This window comes from Prionailurus bengalensis, chromosome A1 (genome assembly GCF_016509475.1).
Source record: "Prionailurus bengalensis isolate Pbe53 chromosome A1, Fcat_Pben_1.1_paternal_pri, whole genome shotgun sequence".
In the NCBI taxonomy this organism is placed as follows: domain Eukaryota; kingdom Metazoa; phylum Chordata; class Mammalia; order Carnivora; family Felidae; genus Prionailurus; species Prionailurus bengalensis.
The window spans coordinates 164,097,372-164,118,758 of record NC_057343.1 but is presented as its reverse complement, the minus strand read 5'-3'; the positions used below and the strand labels follow the sequence as shown (position 1 = coordinate 164,118,758).

Genomic DNA, 21,387 nt, shown 5'->3' with positions numbered 1-21,387 from the left:
TACTGGAAGCAGGTTCCTCTGGACCAGTCCCAGTCCTAGGCCCTGAGTGCCTGAGCCTCAAAGGTTGGACTTTGTCTTGTTTTGGTGGCAGGTCTTGGGAAGGGATGATGTTCCTGCCACTCTGTCTTTGTCAGATGGCTTGTATTTCTACCCTTCCCTCTGGTTGCTGCCAACCTTTGGGTTGATCATCAAACTGGATGTTTTCCTGCCTCTCTTTCAATGGCAAATGGTTTTTGCTCTGCTTCTCTCGCTTTGCAAGTGATTAGGGGGCAAGAGAGTTTCCTGCCTCAATTCCAGAGGCTGAGCTGCTTCTGCTTTGCTTGTTAAAAGGCTCAGGAGCACAGCACTTTGGAGTAGGAAGATCAGGAAGAGTCCTTGTTTCTTCCTCATTGTCAGCCTATCACTACCAAATGCATTCCTCATTAAGGAGGTTAAGCATCCAACTTTGGCTCAGGTCATAATCTTGCGGTTCATTAGTTCAAGCCCTGCATCAGGCTCTGTACTGAGAGCTCAGAGCCTGGAGCCTGCTTCGGATTCTGTGTCTCCCTCTCTCTACCCCTCGCCCACTCACACTCTGTCTCTTTCTCTCTCTCAAAAATAAATAATCATTAAAACCTTAAAAAAAAAAGGAGGACTCTCCTCTCTCAGATGGCAAATATCTAATAAGAGGGTGTGGATTCCTCTTGACTCTGAGTTTCCTAGGGTTTCTAAACCATTATCTAGTCCTTATAGTCCTCACTTGTCCTTTAAAAGTTAATTAAAATTTTCAATATGTTTTTAAATTTTCTTTTATGGTTGCTACCTCCTCCTTCTGTGTTCTGCCAAAGCTGAAAGAGTCTGTGTGTCCCATTCTTCTTCCTAGGGGTTTGTTACCCTTTGGAAGCAATTCACCTCATTGCTTTGCAAATGTAGCTCTCCAGTGGGTTTAAAAAAGTGATAATTTTTTATATAATCCAGATTTTTTTTCTTGGTTGTTATGTTGTTATTGTCTTGGTTATTATGTTGTTGTTTTCTTGGTTATTATTGTTATTAGAGTCAGGTAACATTCTGTTTGGCTCTGTATATTCTGGGTAGAAGCAAAAGTCTTAGAATCATTTCTTTTGATCAAAGCCATCTTTTTCCCTCTGCTCTCAGGCAGTGCCCAGTCAGGTACTAAAGCACGAGAATAAGAGTCCCCTGGCTTTCCACCCTCCAAGGCATGTTGTTTCCTTTATGCTTATTAATGTCATGAAGCAATGTGAGGGTGAACCCTAGTTGAATATGATGAATATGGAAAGACTAAGGTATTTTTTCTACTTATGTAGTGACCACATGTTTGACAAAGTAGGTCTCCTCATAAGGGCAAAATAACATTTCCACTTACTGATGGGCATATAGTGAGGCAAGATGAGGACTCAGGTTGGAGGCGGGGTCTGTGGTACCCTCCTCCCCAGCACTTCTCAGTGTTTTTTTTCTCCTGGTCTACCAGCCCAAGCACTTACTAGCAGCACAAAATTTTTTTGAAGATCTGTATTGTTTTTGATGACACAATGTCTAATCCATTGGAGGGAAGCTAGTTTCATTTTTCCTATAAAGTCACCCCCCCCATATATATGGCCTGAATAATTAATATTTGTGCCTGAGAAAAGGAAGACAATAAGAAGACAAATTTTCACCATAAAAACATACAAGTTTCACATTCTGCTACTATTCTCCTCTATTCTTTCTTTTCAGTAAAATTGTTGTACCTAAGAAGGTGAATGACACGGGGTCCCATCCCACTATTTAGGGAGGAAAATAATAATCCTTTCTGTTCTTGGCTAAGCATAGTTTCTAGGACAATAATTTCTATATGTAAAACACTTTACTTAGGCACATTCATTGGAATATTGTTTTATGATCTTTGCTGGTTTCTCCAAATATGATAGAAGTGTCTTTTTTCATGTCTCTGATTTCTCCTGGTCCTTCAACACTTTGCAAGCTGTTTCTAGTGAGACCATCCAGTTCAAAAAACATTACAGTAAGGTAAGTCTGGGGGGATTTGGGGGACCGTTCTGATATCGCATCACTGCACATTTCTCTTTCCTTCCTAATAAAAAGTACTAAATCCACTAGAGTTACTCTGGCGCCCCCTGTTTGTGCTGGCAATGATCAGAATCTAGTCATAGTAGCTTCCTCCCCACCCCCCACCCCTTCCCCACGTGGAAGCAGAGAAGGAAACAGCCTTGGAAGTTCTCTCTGGGCAACTGTCACCCTTACAGGGACGTTTGCCTTCTGCTCAAGGAGAAACGTTCCCTCTGGAGGCCTGGGCTGCAGGTGCCTCCGGTGGCCCCCAGTTCCCTGACGTTGGGCCCGCCGGCGTTTTGGTGGAGCAGGTGGAGCAGGCCGCGCCTGGAAACCGCAGGGCACACCTCCTCTAGCCCGGCGCCGCCTTCTGTGAACCAAGACCCCGGCCTCCGCAGGCCACAGTCGGGCCATGCAGGACGCCCTAGTAGACATGGGGCCCAAGGCTTCTCCGGCCCAGATTTCTGAGGACACCTTGGCCGAGGAGGCCGGGAACGCCACGAAAAGAACCCTGCAATTGGGGACGGTTTCCTCTAGCCTGATCAAGTTCCACGCTTTCCCACAACAGGGGAACGATCAGGCTGTGGCCAGGCCCGCCCTTAGGAAGAAAACAGGAGAAGGGAAAGAAAGTTTGGAAAGGCCCTGTGGCTTGGGCTGTATAGTTATTCCCAGCTGTCAGCGTTTCAACAACATCCAGTGCTTCCTGGTTTTCTTCTGCATCCTGGTCGCCTCTCAAGGTGAGCCTGAGCGAGGGTGGCGGTCGTTGTGGTGAGGGCTGTGGCAGGGTGCCTCAGGGTTGCTGAGGTGGGGGAGGCGGGGGACAAGCTGTGAGTGGGGGAGAGGATTCTGTGTGGTGACCAGCTTGAGGCAGCTGTACTCTCACGTTTTCAAGGTACGTCTGGACTAAAAACAGGTGAAAGGGCCCATTACTTGGGGTTTGTACGCCTGTCATTGCTTCACCTCTGCAGGCACCTGATGACGCAGTCTGCCTAACACAGTGTGTGTGACAGGGGCCCGGCCTCCAGCTAGCCGCTGGAGGGAGGGTAGTGCTGAGCCATTTGATGTTTGGTCACCAACTCTGAGAAGTTCAGGGCTGAATTACTTGAGGGATTAAAGTAAAACTGAAAACTGTGGCCACTGGTGGGTTCCTGCTTGTGCTCACAATTTTGAGACACGCACTGGCCGAGCAGCTCCCCGCCTAGAGTTTGTTTCCTCATGTGTGAATTGAGGAGGTGAAGTGGGACCTCAAATAATCTATATCAGAGAACCCAAACTGGAAGGTGTTTATCTTGGAGGGAACAGTTCAACAAAGAATGTGAATTTGAATGCCTTTTGGGGGGGGGGGTATGCATTCTTACTTGGCCACAGCTGTCACCCCGCCCATTATTTAGATTCATAGCCTGTTTACACTGACGGCATCGAACTTTGCCAAAAATGATCCCCTTTTACTCTAAAATGTTATGTCTAAGTAAGTGCAATAAAAAAGCTGGATACGATAAGAATCACAAGAAGCACACATAAATAGTGATCAGTTTGTCTTGATTTTATTAAAGTAGTTTCTTGGGAAGAGGCATTTGAATTGTGCCTTGATAAAAGAGTACAGCTTTGATAGCTGGGATGTAGTTAAGGAGTATTTATTGTAAAAGAAAATCAATGAATGAATTTTTTGAAAAGTAAACACTCAGATATAGAGAAGCCTTGTTCTAGAATGTTGAGTGACAAGGTTGGTTTGGATGATGGTTTCACCTAAGCACCAAAAGGAGTAATTATATTTATTTTATTCATTGTGTCTCCCCAGGACTTAATTATAGTGACTAAGTTAGAAAATACACTCAATAAATATGTATTGAATGCCTAAATCAATAAAAAAAAAGAAGGAAAAGACAGATTGTCACCACATGAAGGTCTTTAAATACCAGACCGAGGATTTTGAAAGGATACTAAAAGGTGTTTGTTTATTATTTACTTATTTAAATGTTTATTTTGAGAGAGAGAGAGACAGACCACAAGGGGGGGAGGGGAGTGGCAGAGAGAGGAAGACACAGAATCCCAAGCAGGTTCAAGGCTGTCAGCACAGAGCCCAACGTGGGGCTTGAACTCACGAACTGTGAGATCATGACCTGAGCTGAAGTCAGACACTTAACCGACTGAGCCACCCAGGCACCCCAAAAGGCGCTTATTTTTTATTAATGTGCTAGGTGATGAGTAAGAAGCTTTACAGGTATTAACTCACTAAATAGAATCTTCTTATTAGGCTAGTAATGAAGAGCCATTGGAGGTTTTTGAGCAACTGGTTTACAGTGAATGTTTTTAGCTCCACTACTTATTAATGACTTCATACAGGTTATTAGCTCAGTTGGGTATAATGTTGAGTTTTCCATTCATAAAAATGATATATCTCTGCATGTATATTTATCAGTTGATCTATTTCTTATTTATTGTTACATTTTAAACAATTTTGAAATAATTTGAAACATGCAGAAAGGGTTCAAAGTGATACAAAGAATTCCTATGGCTCATACACCCAGATTTTCTAGTTGTTTACGTTTTACCACATTTGTTGCTTCACTTTTTCTCTGTACCTACAGACTTTTTTCAGACATGGTACCCCATTACTGCTAAATACTTCAGTGTAAATTTTCCCGAAGTGAGAACACTTTTCTATATAACCAGTATACACCCTTTTCAGTCAGGAATATCAGTGCAACACTATCATCAAATTAGGAATTGGTGGTGCCACTCAGATAACGCCAACTGCCTCAATATGCCTCAACTGCCACGAACATTTTTAGACATTAATCTGCAGCAATTACTCATTTTTTCCCTGTTTCTTATGTCCACACAAGTCTTAAAGTATATGGATCTTTCATTCTGTATGTTGAACTTCAACCTGGTTATGTTTGATGTCTCCTTATAACCAGACTCAGGCCATGCCTGCCTGATTGGATCCAGGCTGTTATGAAATTGGTATCAGGTGTAGTCCCAGAAGATCTACCCATAAAGATGGGATTTTTAGGACTGGTTTTATTATTCCTTTCGTCTTGAGTGAAGTTCTGAGCTGTTTGACAGTGGAAGATAGGTAGTCATTTTTCGTATGTGATGGCATCATAATGAATCAAGCTATCACTTGTGTTTGATTGGGATGAAGTACAAGTTGAAGTATGTTATCTTAAAAGCCCAAGTGTCTCTACACTTTACTTTGTGGAAGTGATAATGACCATAAGGATTCTGGTGTAGGATGGACTCTTGAGTGCTCTTAAAAAGTGCTCTTATGAAGGGAAAATGACAAACTCATTTCTGATAACTCTCAGCTCAAGTCCTGGTCTGAGAATTCTAGAGCTCCCATCACATCCCTAAAATAAGTTCTCATTTCTTTGAACTGCAGAGCTTGTATTTTTGGAAATCAAATACAGAATTTAAGTGTATGGGCCTATGAGTTATAATGCCAGTGTAATGCACAATCTTGTCAAGTTTGTCCTGCATCTTCTCCTCTGTTACATTTCCAAGAAGAGTTGTTAATTTTTTAGTCTGTTCAGTTTATTGCCTGTTAGGACAGAGTGGTGACTTCCAAGCTCCTTACATGTAGAACTGTTGCAGTATGAATTGTAATTGAACCAGGACTTACAAGTTTTTGTGTGGACATATATTTTCATTTCTGTGGCTTTTATGCCTGGAAGTGAAATTGACGTATCCTATGATAACTCTTTGATTCACTTTTTAAGTATGCTATAGGTTTTTCACATATGTGCTTTATTGGTTTGATGAAGTTGCTTTCTATTCCTAGTTCATTGAGTATTTTTATTATGAAAGTGTTTTGGATTTTGCTATATGCTCTTTTTTGATGTTTGTGTGGTTTTTGTCCTTTATTATATTAATCTGGTGAATCACATGGATTCATTTTCATATATTGGAATGAAATTAAGAAACACTATGATTTTGCACATTTAAATTGGGTGAAACATTCAAAATAATTGTACACAGAGACAATTTACTTGAGGAGTTTTGTCTTGTAAAGTATTAGTAAAAAATTCTCTGAATGGAGTATTTTGACTAAAATATTTCAGTACAAAAAAAAAAAGAACTTCGAACATTATTTAGTAGTGTTTTCTTTAGATAGTTATGCACCTGTAGAGAGTGTTTTCTCAAAATATCATCTACAGTGAACAGTCTTTTGGAGCTTTATATTAAGTAACAATTATTTTTGAGGTCTCTAAGACCTCATTCAGGCTGAATGATTCACTAGAAGGATGTGGACTCAGAGAAAGATGTTATCCTCATGGTTATGACTTATCCTCATGGTTACAATAAAAGGATACAGATTAAAATCAGTAGAGAAAAGACACATGGGACAAAATCCATAAGAGACCAGGCCCAAGCTTCCATGTGTCCTTTCCCAGTGGAATTGCATGGCCATGCTTAATTTTTCCAGCAACGATGTATGATAACACATGCAAAGAGTTGTCAAAAAAGGAAGCTTATGTGAGCCTTAGTGTCCAAGTTTTTGGGAAATATTACTCATGTAAGCATACAGCATCAGTGTGACTGACCTGAACTACTCAGACTCCATTACCCCACTCCTACACACACAACAAAACATGCGTTCACCAGAAATTATATTGTTAGCATAAATTATCTGATCAAACTGGTACAGCATGGCCCAAGGCCTCACGCATACAACAACAGATGTTCACCTTAAATTACCTTATTAATGTAAACTTTTTTACTGGTTTTGTGTGGCCCCAGGCCTCGGGTGTAATAAAGCACTCTTAACGGGCAGCATATTACAAGCGTTCAGAGTCATTTTCCAGGAGCCAATCAAAGGCCAGTTTTGAAGACAGGCATTTTTTTGAGCAACCACGGCCTGCTGAGTTAACCCTGTACTACAAAACTATACAAAGCAACTTGAATGAATTGCTGCTAATTTCATGAGAACAGTTAAACAAAAGATCATATTAAAAATATATTCTCCAAAAAATATGAATAACATTTTATTAGAGACAAGTATGGCTAAGAAGTTAAAGTATGTGAGTGCATATCAAGAGTCATATTCTTTTATTTTGTAAAAGTTATATAATATAAAGTTTTGAAAAGTTTTAAAATAAACTTTTAGCTTCACCAATGTAATAAAACTAATTTGTCCGTAAATTACAATGTGAATTGTAATTGAACCAGGAAAAAAAAAAAACTGTGAGAGCAGGAGGGTGGTGCAGTGAGAGAGGGGGAGAGAGAGAATCTCAAGCAGGCTCCATGCTGTCAGTGCAGAGCCTGATGGGGCTGGGGGTGGGGGAGAGGGTGAGCTTGATCTTAGAAACTGTGAGATCATGACCTGAGCTGAAATCAAGAGTTGGACACTTAACCAACAGAGCCATCCAGGCACCTCTAGAACTTTTGACTATAAAGATTCTAGGGTTGACTGATTGCTTCTGATTGTTCTAGAAAGTTTACAGAAAGAAAATGAGAAGTTTAGGGCATGATTAGGGAAATGTGTCAGCTTCTCTGATGGTTCTATGAGAATCTCATCACTTATAGTGACACACTGCATATTTTGATCATTTCCAACCCCGAATTACAACGTTAGTTCAATTCACAGATTTATCAGATCACTTTTGTCAGAGTTAAGACATTGATTGTGGAAAAGCAGAACCCTAAGATTTGGGATCAAGGCATTTGGGGAATTGAATGAGTCTGAGGACCATAAACCCCCAAATCCTGAACTTCCTTTCCCAGTAGGAACAAATATTTCTCCTATGTCTGAAGAAAAATCAATTACTTGCTCGAAAATATTAACCTTACCTCACCCAAGTGAAGGGAGTGCTGGTTGCCCTTATGATCTACCCCACCACCCCTTACTGTTGCCTGAACCATAACTAGAATTAGATCCCAGCCTTCATAGAATGACTAACATAAAATCAAACCTGGGAGATAATATACACCAAAAATTTCCCTGCCAGTTCAGTGACGTGTCTAGGGAATGATTGGTTTGGAATGTGAGGGCTACCTCTTCTAAAGTGAAGGAAAGTTTCTTCACTTGTTCTACTCACCATTAGGAAACATAATCTTTAGTGAACCTATGGTTTTTTGAAGGTGGAAATATGTTATGGTAGATAGTCACACTGTAGCTCCACTCAGGGGCGGCCCTAAAAAAAGTAGAGGAAAAAGGAAATATTCCCAGTGGGCAGAACATTAAGAAGTATATCTGGTTATCTATATTGCCTAGAATGGCATGCTGCCATTGCCTAATGGTTTCACCATTTGGTAACTAGAGGAGAACTGGGAAAGTGTTATGTCTATTTAAATGGGCATAGTTCTCCTTTGTGGATGTTCACCAAAGAAATCCATTACAGAGAAAGCGTTCAACAATGAGATAGATAACCATACTGTGAAATTAGCCAGCCGCTTTCCCCAGTCACTGCATGTCTTGTTCAGTGGGCTCATATTTATAGTGGCAACTGCATCAAGAATGGAGGTTATGAAAGAGCTGGATGCATAATTCATCTTGACCATCATTGATATGGCTATTGCACTTATTGAATGCCTTATATACTGTCATGATCACTTATTATCACATTGCTTTAAATGAAGGAACTCATTTTATAGGAGAAGAAATGTATCAGGATGTTCATGTTCATGGAATTCACTGATCTTACTACATATCTCCATAACCCAAAATTCTTGGCCTTATAGATGATTATAATGTCCTATAGAGGACTCAGGTAAGGTCCAGCTAGGAAACAACAATAAAAAAAATGGGGATGCTGTCCTGTAGGGTGAGGCATATGCTTTGAGATAGCAGCCTACACATGTCATACGTGATCAAGAAGTACAAAGTGGGTGAATAGTGGAAGAAGGGGGTTATAAATATCAACTGTGTTTGCATAGCTATTTAGAGAAATAAAAACAACAATGATGCATTTTTCTCTCATTTGTTTTATGTGTACACAAACACAAACATATATACATTTGTGTGTGTGTGTATTCCAATATTTTTCTTTTTCCCTTTTTATTTGATCAAAGAGTATTATGGGAGATAATGTTGCAAATTTATCTCTAGGTTACAGAATTTCCCTGAGAAGGAAAATTAATATCCCAACACCAGAGTTGGACATAGTTACTGACAGGACATTTCTCGCTTTGGCCGTTATTCCCCTTGGCCACATCTAAAATGAGAGTTGAGGAAAATTCTTCTCTTTGATGCAGCAACATTTTTATACCTTGTTTCCTCCTGGTCTTGCTCTGTTAATCTGTTGTTGCTCTAAGTTTGACTTACGGTTTCTTTTTCAATGTAATTCCCTTGCAAATTTAGTTAAGTCTATGATGTCTTTGATTAGTTATTTATACCTTTTATACATTTATACCTTTGCAATTTACTTTTTGTATTGAGAAAATCCATTCAGGTTTGCGATTGAACTAGAAGATGGATTCGCATTACCTTGAGATATATATGATGACTGGTTGGACTGTGTGTCTCTGCTTTTGAGGGAAAGAGTGAGAACATGTTTGTAAGAATGATAATTGCAAAATGTTAGGCAGAAACATGATGGTGTCCCTGTTAATTTGGTATGTTAGTTTAAATAGAAGAAGGGTAAAAATATGTCCTGAGTAGTCTAAAGGGTGAGCTCTCAAGTTACTTGTCTGTTGGCCATAAACTTCATCATTCACGGTCTGGACTCATTCCTCTATTTACAAAGGGGACTTGGAGCTTGTAAACTACAATTCCCAGCCTTTCTTTCTCTCTGGCTTCCACTTAGGTGGTGCCAATGAGAGGCTATGGCAGTAGATTTGCAAAACGGGCAAAGGAAGGCCTCTTTTTTGTTTTTTCCTCTCTGTCTGTGGTGATGTTTTTGGCAAGAGCAGCAATGCTTGGTGAGGAAAAGCCCCTGGATTTATGCTCAGGAATCACTTCAGCTTCATCAGCAGCAAAGTGCTTATGGTTGTAGGTCTGCAACTGCAAGAGCAGCAGAAGCAGTGGGTGGCTGTGAGTTGGCTCTCAAAGCATCATGTGGGTCCTGGCTTCCTGCAAAAGAGGCGGTGATGGCAATTCCAGCTGGAGCAGCAGCAGTGGCCCATGCTCCCGCAACCTCCCTTGTCGTAGGGATCCTGAGTTTTGATAAGTAACTCTTTTCCCTTTTCATTCCAAAAAATGTATTATTTTGGTAACCAATGTCTATATTAATTTATTTTTCTTTTAAATATTTAGCATATTTTTTCCTAGTTGGATACTGAGGGATAGAAAAGCACCCATAGGATACCATTTATTTAATGTTCAGGAACATGACAAACAATTCCTGTATTATTCAAGGATATACACATTGTCAAAAAAAAGTGTTTAAAAGGGTCAGAAATGATAAACTTCAAATCTAGGATGTGCGTTATGGAGAGAGAGAGAGGAGTGTGTTTGGGGAGTACATATTGGGCTTCAAATATTTTGATAATGTTTTATTTCTTGTTCTACTGGTAGATAAACATAATTATTAGATTATTATTTATTCATATTCTATGATTGAAATGAATACATTAAAATAATGTATTAAAATAATGTATTAAAATAAATATTAGTTGGCACAAAAACAGACACTCAGATCAGTGGAAAAGAATAGAGAACCCAGAAATGGACCCACAAATGTATGGCCAACTAATCTTTGACAGAGCAGGAAAGAATATCCAGTGGAATAAAGACAGTCTCTTCAGCAAGTGGAAAACTGGACAGCGACATGCAGAAGAATGAACCTGGACCACTTTCTTACACCATACACAAAAATAAACTCAAAATGGCTGAAAGACCTAAATGTAAGGCAGGAAGCCATCAAAATCCTCAAGAAGAAAGCAGGCAAAAACCTCTTTGATCTTGGCCACAGAAACTTCTTACTCAACACATCTTCAGAGGCAAGGGAAACAAAAGCAAAAATAAACTACTGGGACCTCATCAATATAAAAAGTTTCGCACAGTGAAAGAAACAATCAGCAAAACTAAAAGGCAGTTGGCAGAATGGGAGAAGATATTTGCAAACGACATACCAGATAAAGGATTAGTATCCAAAATCTATAAAGAACTGATCAAACTCAACACCCAAAAAACAAATAATCAAGTGAAGAAATGGGCAAAAGACATGAATAGACACTTCTCCAAAGAAGACATCCAGATGGCCAACTGACACATGAAAAAATGCTCCACATCACTCATCATCAGGGAAATACAAATCAAAACCACAATGAGATACCACCTTACACGTGTCAGAATGACTAACACTAACAACTCAGGCAACAACAGATGTTGGCGAGGGTACAGAGAAAGAGGATCTCTTTTGCATTGTTGGTGGGAAAGCAAGCTGGTGCAGCCACTCTGGAAAACAGTATGAAAGTTCCTCAAAAAATTAAAAATAGGGGTGCCTGAATGGCTCAGTCGGTTAAGCATCCGACTTCAGCTCAGGTCATGATCTCAGAGCTTGTGAGTTTGAGCCCCTCGTCGGGCTCTGGGCTGACAGCTCAGGCCCTGGAGCCTGCTTCAGATTCTGTGTCTCCCTCTGTCTTGCCCTCCGCTGCTTGCACTCTGTCTCTCGCATTGTCTCAAAAATAAATAAACATTAAAGAAATTTAAAAAAAATTAAATATAGAACTACACTACGACCCAGCAATTGCACTACTAGGTATTTATCCAAGGGATACAGGTGCGCTGTTTCAAAGGGACAGATGCACCGTAATGTTTATAGCAGCACTATCAACAATAGCCAATGTATGGAAAGAGCACAAATGTCTATAGATGGATGAATGGATAAAGAAGATGTGGTATATATATATATACAATGGAGTATTACTCGGCAATCCAAAAGAATGAAATCTTGCCATTTGCAACTATGTGGATGGAACTGGAGGGTATTATGCTAAGTGAAATGAGTCAGAAAAAGAGAAATATCATATGACTTCACTCATAAGAGGACTTTAAGAGACAAAACAGATGAGCATAAGGGAAGGGAAACAAAAATAATATAAAAACAGGGAGGGGGACAAAACATAAGAGACTCTTAAATATGGAGAACAAACAGGTGGTTATGGAGGGGTTGTGGGGGGGATGGGCTAAATGGGTAAGGGGCATTAAGGGCAATGTTGAAATCATTGTTGTGCTATATGGTAACTAATTTGGGTGTAAATTAAAAAAATTAAAACCACTCTAAAAAAAAAGGAAAAAAATTCAAAAATAAATACAATAAATATCAGTAAAAAATCATTATTCTTCAGTAAATAGGTACAAAAATTCAGTTATTAAGTATTTCTTAGAGGTTAAGGTCTGTTAGCATTTTAGAAAATGGATCCTGTGCTTATAGGGTTAAACAATCAGAATAATGTAAAATAAATTTAATGTAAATTGTTTTGCTTTGTAATTATTATAATGGTGTTCTTTTTTGTCTCTTAAATGCATACTATGGCTTTCTTTTTTTTTTCTTTTTACATTTTAGGTATTGTGTTTGGTCTTGTAGATCTAAGCATTGACACTTTTCAGAAGGAGAATCATCTGGGGACCAGTGAAAATTTAGTGTTATCTTTGACTTATGATATTTCATCTTGCCTGATAGTACTATTTATATCATACTATGGAGGGAGAGGAAACATACCAAGATGGATTGCATTTTCTTCCTTTTTAGTAGGAGTTGGCTCACTTTTCTTTGCTTTTCCATACATTAGTGATGGACGTTATCAATTGAGTGCAGACCCTGAAGGTAAGATTATAAAAGATACAACAAATTACTATTCATTTAAACCATTTCCTCTAGAAATTTAAAATAGACTGTGATATTTGTGTGTACATCCATCCATCTGTATCTATTTATATTACCAAGTTTATTAAGCTAATTAATTATAGCTCCATACTAACATTTATGTGCCTGTCTCTCATCTTCTCATGATCAGATACCCTTTCATTTAAGAGATAGGGATAGGAAGAAGAAAGAATATTTTGGGATACTTGTTTATCTTTTGTCAGTTTTCATATATACTACAAATCTCTTGAGAACTTTAGTAATTCCTTATGACTTCCACAGTATGCTTTAATTAATCCCTTTATTTTGACCTCAACACACGTACACACAAGCAGAAATAAGTACATAAATAAACAGAAAAAGAAAGATTACACCCCTTTGAAGGTACTCCTACCATTTCAAAACGGGAGCTGCCCTTCTGCATAGTACTTGGAATCTGAAGAGATTAGTGACTTCTTTACTTTGTTCATTTTTTAATAAGTTTATTCCACAATCTTTTTGCTGTTCCCAGTAGAAGAAGTCTATTTTGAGGTTTCACAGTGCTATTTCTGACACTGTTGTGTTGGGTACTTTATTGTTGTGTATAGTTCTATAAAAATGTTAAAATGAATTTACCCATTTTGACAACTTTAAACTGGACTTTAGCAAGGCATGGTGGAAAAAGCCATGAGGATGTGTCCATGTGTGTATGTATGTGTATATACATGCTTATGATATTTAAAGGTATGCTTATGATGTGTGCTTATACTTTAAATAAATAATATTAAATATAGTTTAATATATACTATATAATTTGTATATTAAATATGTTGATATATCATCAGTATGTGAACTATATAACATTCACATATATTTATTATATATTTATTACATTTGTACAATGTAAATATGTAGGCTAAATGTATTAATTTGTAGAATATATTTGTAGTATAATTAAAATATATATTTTTTTCCTGGGGCCAAAAGTCAGGGGTACCCACCAGATGCCATATTTAAGAGGAACATGTGTGTATGTGTGTTTTGCATGTGTGTGTGTGTGTGTATGTGTGTATGTATATATTTACACATAATTGTGTATATACATGTAATTGTGCCTACACATTTATATGTGGTTTATAATATTTGTATCTTTCCCAATATTCCCACAAATATCCTTTTATAATTGTGTTTTTCAGAGAATATGGTGATTGATTGTAGAATGGCTACATTCAGTGTAAATTAAATGTTAACTAAAAAAAGCATACTGGTGGAAATAGCTTTGTAAAAGGTTAAATATTTCATGAGAGATACTGGATATTTGTTGTTTGTGTAACTTTTGACTGATTTAATAAAGAAAATTATCTTTTCAAAAGATACTTGCCAAGAAATGAAGATCATCAAGACTTGCAGGAAAGCCTCACCATCATTCCAAGCAAAATACATAGCTTCCTTCATCCTGGGGCAGATTGTGCAGGGAATAGCAGGCATGCCTCTTTATATCCTTGGAACAATCTTCATTGACAACAGTGTTGCCACACACTCAGCTGGCATTTATCTAGGCAAGTTGTTTTCCCTCTCTAATATGATTGACCCGTTTTGAATTTTTATTGAGCTTTTATATCTTGGTGTACATGTTGAAGCTGATATGGAAGCGCTAATTATTGGCTCTTATAATAATATTATAATAAATAATAACAGGTATGTTTGACCTCAAAATCACATTGAGTTGCCTAATTCTGAGGAGTTGCTTGAGATTTGGAATTGTAGACAAGTGATCTGAAAGTCATCAAACATAAAGAAAAATTGGAAAAATACATACTGTCTTAAGTAATAAAATCTATACTCTTTATATGTGTGTCTAATATATATATAAAACATATAACATTTATATGTTTTATATATATATATGTATATATATAGTTTGTAATATCAAACTTTATAGGCTGCGTTTCATTTCTCCAGGGAAAAAAAACTCAAGTTATTATATTGAATTGCTTGCATAGTTGTATATTTAAGCTTTGGGGACATAGGTGGGAAGCTGCTGCCATCATGTTCGTAAGGAGATAGAAATATTGTTTCATACCTCCTCAGCACTAGATTCAGTGTTGAAATCGTCATCATTGTACTAAGCCTTTTGCATACGTTAACTTACTTCATCTGTTTTGGGGAGCTCAGATAGTTTGAAGTTAATGAAAATATAATCTTGTTCATCCCATCAAGAAGAGAAGTGATGTGCTATTTAATTGACTACAATGTAGTACTCTGTTTCCAGTGTTTTATGTCATGGTATCCTACAATAAATAACCCAGGGGTATATCTCAGAATAATCTGTATTTCCTTATGTTTTAATAGCTCCTGGCCCTGGTAGATAATCTGTCTGAACAGGGTTGTCTACCTATCATATTTTTTTTAAAAATTAGAAATTTAACAAAATATATATTGTGAAAGTGACTTAAGAGAAAATAGCATTTTGCACCAAAATAGTGCTTTTTCCACTAGAAGTAAGGAAAATTATGTCAATAGATTAAAATAGTTGACTTTCATATGTATATTTGCTTTTAGAAAAAAATTTGCAGTGATTTATTAGTGTTGGCTGAGGGTGGCAACAAATCTGTTTGTTTAACTTTTGGTTCTAATTGAGATGTACACATACACACTGCAGAAAGAAACTTACTGTATCTCCACCCCCTGCCACTATAGCTACCAGGGTGAAGGATACAAGCTATCACAAATTAAAGTGAAATCAGGTATATCAAATTTATATTTATATTAAATATAAATATATTTATATCACATTAAATATATAGACTAAATAAGATACAGTGAATTATATAATTAACTTGCCTAAGTTTCTTTATTTATGCATTGGATGAAATACAGGATGGCTAATTTTATGTGTCTATTTCACTAGATTACGGCAACCATTTATTTGTTTCAACACCAGTAGAGATATTTATGCTATATTTTTTAAATAGACTAACACAGTCAGTAGACTCTGAGTAAAGCAGATTACCCTCCATTATGTTGGTTAGCCTTATCCAATCGGTTGAAGGCTTTCAGAGGAAAGACTTGGGTTTCCCAAAAAAGAAGCAATTCTTTCACCAGACTGCTAGATAGAAACTCTGCCTGAGTTTTTCCAGCCTCTGGTCTATCTTATGGATTTCAGGCTTAATTATGGACTCACTACTGTAACTTTAACTCTTACCTGGGTTTCCAGCCTGCCAGCCTACTCTACAAATTTGGACTTGCCAGGCCTTACAATTGCATGAGCCAATTATTTATAATCTCTCTCTCAATATCCTATTGGTTCTGCTTCTCAGTTCTGCTTCTCATAACTAATAAAGTTAGTTATGAAACTTTCAGAAGTAATCTATTTCAACCATGTAATTTTTATCATGACAGAACTGGCTTATGTAGTTGTTTGATGTTCAGTATTCATTTCATAGGCTTAATGGACGCTTCATTAATACTTGGATATTCTTTGGCTTATGTGATAGGAGCACCCCTTATGAAGGGGACTGAAAACAGTACTTTTCTTATTAGGTAAGTCATTTTATTTCATTTTTTGTTGTTGTTTATGTGATATAAAATATTTATTGGATATGTATAGCCTATAAACATATATTTTTAATTTGTTGTACCATATTTTTAAGAAAAACGTGAATGTGACTGATACTTGTATTTATGTACATATAAATACACTTTTATCTTTATTGTTTGAAATGCAATATATTGTTTGAAAACATTATAAAGACAACCTTATTACTAATTCTGCATATGGTTTTTTTGAAAAATTGTGGAGAAAACAAATGACATAAAATTTATCATTGTAGCCTTTTAAAAAAAATTTTTTTTAATGTTTATTTATTTTTGAGACAGAGAGAGAGAGACAGAGCATGAATGGGGGAGGGTCAGAGAGAGAGGGAGACACAGAATCTGAAACAGGCTCCAGGCTCTGAGTTGTCAGCACAGAGCCCGACGCGGGGCTCTAGCTCACGGACTGCGAGATCGTGACCTGAGCCGAAGTCGGACACCCAACCGACTGAGCCACCCAGGCGCCCCTGTAGCCTTTTTTAAGTGTTTAGTTAGTACAGTAGTGTTAACCATGTGCACACTGTTATGCACCAGTTCACTAGAAATTTTGCATCTTGCAAAACTAAAATTCTATATCCATTGCACAATAACTTCCATTTATCCCCTTCTCTCCAGCCCCTGAAAATCACCATTTTACTTTCTAAGATTTTGGCTCCTTCATATGCCTTATATAAGTGGAATCGTGCAGTGTTTGTCTCTTTGTGACTGGCTTATTTCACTTAGCACAGGGACCTCAAGGTTATTGAACATATGCCGTAGCATATGCCAGTAAAAATACTTTCTTTTTAAAGCTAAAAAATTGTCAATTGCATGTATATACCACAATATTGCATCTGACAAGGGAGCATATGATAAGACAAAAAATCTGTGGTATGACAACTACAGATTTCACTGATCTTACTCTGTGCCCTTATCCAGAAATAGCTGACTTGATAGAATGGAGTCATGTCTTGGTATTGTCCACACTTTTTGGTGGAGTATTTAGGTTTTCTCTATTACTATCATGTCATCTTCAGAGATAGTTTTACTCATTCCTTTCTGATTTGAATGCCTTTATTTCTTTTTCTTCCCTAATTGATCTGGCTAGTACTTCCAGTGCAGTGTTGATTAAAGTGAGGAGATTGGGTATCCTTATGTTATTCCTGATCTTATGGGTTTGTCATGATGACCTTTATCATGTTGATGCATTTTCCCTTTTACTCAATTTCTTGAGAGTTTTTATTATGAATGAATGCTGAATTTTGTCAAATGATTTTTCCACTTTAATTGACCTGATCATATGATTTATATCTTTCATTTTGTTCCTGTGGTGTATCACATTGATTAATTTGCAGATATTGGACCATTCTTGCATCCCTGGAATAAATCCCACTGATTGTGGTATATGATCCTTTTAATGACTTGTTAAATTTGGTTTCCTAATATTTTGTTGAGGATTTTTGAATCTGTGCTCATCAGGGATATTGGCTTGTAATTTCCTTTTCTTGTAGTGTACTTGTGTGGTTTTAGTTGCACATTTAAATGTAATATCCAATTTCAGTTTGTTTTTTTATATAATATGGGAAATGGGTAAAGCTTCTATTTTTCCCCTCAAAGGGATATCCCATTGTACTGATGACATTTATGGATCATTCTGTGTGTGTGTTTTTTTAAATCAATTTATTTTTTACTGATATTATACACCATCTGTATCATAAATTAAATTTCTTGCATGCATAGGTTTCCTTCTTATCTGTTGTCTCTCTAATCCGTTGTCTGATCTCTCTATTTTCATGCCAGTACTACAATGTTTTAATAACTACAACTTTATATATGATTTGCTATTTTGTTGGGTAAGTCCTTCCTCAATATTATTCACCAAAAAGCAGGGGCTATTTCTGCAAAATTACTTTTTCAGATAAACTTAATAGTCTCAGGTTACAGTGAAAACATTTTGATTTGAGATACTTGAATTTACTTATCAAATTGGGAATAAATGTCATTTTTCTATGCAAGAATATGGTATATATTTCTCTATTTTCTCTGCTCTTCCTTTGTGCCATTCAATAAAGTCTTAGGAATTTTGTTATTGAAAATATTCCATTAAGCTTATTCCTAGTAATTTATTTTGTTAGTAATGCGCTTGGAATCTTTATATTATTACTTCTTAATCAATTATTTCTAGTAAGAGGAAAATCTGTTAATATATATGGCACCTATTAAATTATTTGCTTACATTTTCTGACTATTTTCCTCAGTCTTCTTGGTTATCAATTATTTACAGATAGGTAATAATCATATATAGCATAATGCATATGGTTACAGTACATAGCTGGATTCAAAAGTAAAAAGAGAAAAAAAATTCTAAATATTTTAATCAGTGAGGAAACACATAATCTTAGTGAAAATCTAGAGTTGAAACTTTCTATGCATACCATGTCCAGATATATATACCTCTCTGATAATGGAACTCAAGATTGCAACCTAATAGTATTGCAAGTCGGAACTTGTATCCCTTAATAATATAACAATGGATAAGGAGTTAGCCCATTAATAAATAAAACTGGGAATATTCTCCACTTTCTGTGAAAGGCAGGGCCTATATGCAAGCTCCTCACCAGGTCACTGTTGACAAATAGAATTACCTGTGAGAAACCAGCATCTTCATAACTGTGGTTCTTAACTATGTGGGTTTTGTCCCACAATGGATGGTCAGACAAGGTCTTATGTGTCTGTGGAATTGAAGACAGTGGTAGCTGTATGGTAACGAACGTCTCCAAATCTTCTCCCTAAATGATACAAAATAACTTTATAACTATGAAAATTTTCTGCAAGATCATGGCCTTAGCATGACTGAAGACAAATAGTGCTGAAATTGCAAAATGAACAGTGAGTAAAAGAGAAAATCAACACAGGATCCTTCACATTCCCATCCTGCCCTGCTTACTGCAAAGTCTGCCAAGGCAGGCCAAGAAAAAGCTGCAGGGAAAATGGAAGATAAAGGCTAACAAAGAGTACTATGGGTGATTAGGTATGATCACCAGGAGAGTGATAAACACTCAATCTGAGTTGATTCAGAGAAGGAATTGTAAGAAAGGCATTTCCAAGTGTATGTAATGTAAAGGGTTAGATATCAGATAAAAGGTCAGTTGCTCACCTTAAAGGCCAGGCTTGCCCTAAAGGTTGTTCATGATTTAAATGGGCAGGAATGATGTTTAAGGATAGGTAAGAGTTAAAGGGGTAATCTTCCAAAAGCATAGCTTCTGTTGACGAAAAAAGTTAAAAAGGAACAAAGAATTACTTGTGCCACCTGAGTGGACATGGGAAAAGAAAGAAAAGAGAAACAAATTAGAATCTTGTAGGATAAAAGAAACCTGCATAACTGGGGGAGTCACAATCAGCAAAACAAACAATAGGGACAAATTAACAGAAGATGTTCCTCCCTTCCTCCTTCCCTGTCCCTCTCTCTTTCTCTCTGTTTGATTATGGCTTTGTAATGAAATACACGAAGTTGAAATTTTTAATTTTTCTCTGTTAAAGTGTTGAAGACATTGATGATCATCACGAGTGGCTGAGGAGTTGGTGGATTTATTTCGGTTTTGTCTCACTTACTGCATGGATAACATTAATACCATTGTCATGCTTCCCACACAGTGTACGAGGTGACTGTAAAAATGTAATTCATTAAGTTAAAATACAGTAGGTTCCTTGTCCCACCCCCATTTCCCGTTCTCAGAATATGGCTGAACTACTTTTCTTTTTGTCATGGAGATATGACATATGCTAGTGTTATTTGAACACATGAAACTTCATGTTGCCAAATACTATTTTATTTATATGCCAAACTTTCATTAGTATATATTTTTGTTTCTTGTCATTTTTTAAAAAAGGTAGAGTTCATAAGTTTTCTTTAAAAAGAAATATATTTAAATCTATTTACCTAGCATTATTTAATACATGTACCACCTGAAAGAATTATTGTAAGATAAAGTAATAACTATTAAAATTCTTTTGGAAACACTAAAAAATACATGTAACATTAGAGAAATCAAATACTCTCCTAATGGTAGTAACTTTTATTGGCACAAAATATTTTTAGTAATGTCAAAGATGACTCTTTTACATTTTAGGGCTGTGTTGTCAAAAATTATAGTCACTTTCCATGTGTGGCTATTTAAATTTCAAAGTAAATTAAGATTACTCAGTCATAGGAGCTATATTTCAAGTATTTAATAGCTACATAGAGCTCGTGGCTACAGTATTGGACAGTACGGCTACGACAAGTTTTCATTATCATAGAATGTTCTTTATGACAGCACTGTTTTCGAAGAATGTGCTTTTTACTTAGATTGACTTTAGCTTGTTCAAAAATAGCTCACTTCCCATTTCAAGAAAAACTATCAAGATGTGTGCATATGTTTGTATATATGTTTTAATTATTTGAATGTGTCATAAGATTCTTTTACTCGTTAACCTATAGGTACAGCAAAGATAAAAGCTGAGAAACGTAAACAGCTTCATCCGTTTGACAACAAGTTTAAAGATAAGGAATTTGGAACTAGTATCAAGGATTTATTTGCTAATACTTGGGTAAAGTAAAATATTTTATATGAACAAGCCAATTAAGTTGACCTGTATATTTTCTAACAGTGGATTTAAAAGAAAAACCATAAAGTGTTCAACTTAAATCTGAGGGGGACTTAAGCCCTTAATTAACTTACTCATTTTACAGATAATGGCAAATAGGACCCGCCTTACCTAAGTGACGTTTCCGGGAACATGGCTAGTGTCAGAGGATGTACTAGTTTTTTCCTTCTACCTTTTCTTTTAATTTTACTTTTGTATTATTTTGTGTTTGTTCTTTTCCTGAAGAAATACGTAAGACTTATAGGTATTAACATCTTTTTATTATGTTTAAATGACTTAGAAGAGAACTCTAGAAGTTAACAAATATTCATGAAAACATCGTATTTTATGGAAATTATTTCATCTCCGTTTCAAATGGAGAAAAATTCTTTGCTTCTTTAGGTGAGAAACAAGG

The 21,387-nt window shown here is 36.6% G+C and overlaps 1 protein-coding gene across 1 annotated transcript in view; it reads left to right on the top strand.

Moving 5' to 3' along the window:
* The first annotated feature begins 2,231 nt into the window (after nt 1-2,231).
* Nucleotides 2,232-21,387, top strand: part of SLCO6A1 (solute carrier organic anion transporter family member 6A1) — a 92,043-nt gene continuing 72,887 nt past the window's right edge. Inside the window, exons 1-6 of the mRNA XM_043594487.1 lie at nt 2,232-2,780; nt 12,495-12,755; nt 14,147-14,332; nt 16,220-16,316; nt 19,887-20,008; nt 20,827-20,936. Coding sequence (XP_043450422.1) covers nt 2,456-2,780; nt 12,495-12,755; nt 14,147-14,332; nt 16,220-16,316; nt 19,887-20,008; nt 20,827-20,936 — 1,101 coding nt within the window. The 5' untranslated portion in view covers nt 2,232-2,455. The remainder of the gene's footprint in view (nt 2,781-12,494; nt 12,756-14,146; nt 14,333-16,219; nt 16,317-19,886; nt 20,009-20,826; nt 20,937-21,387) is intronic.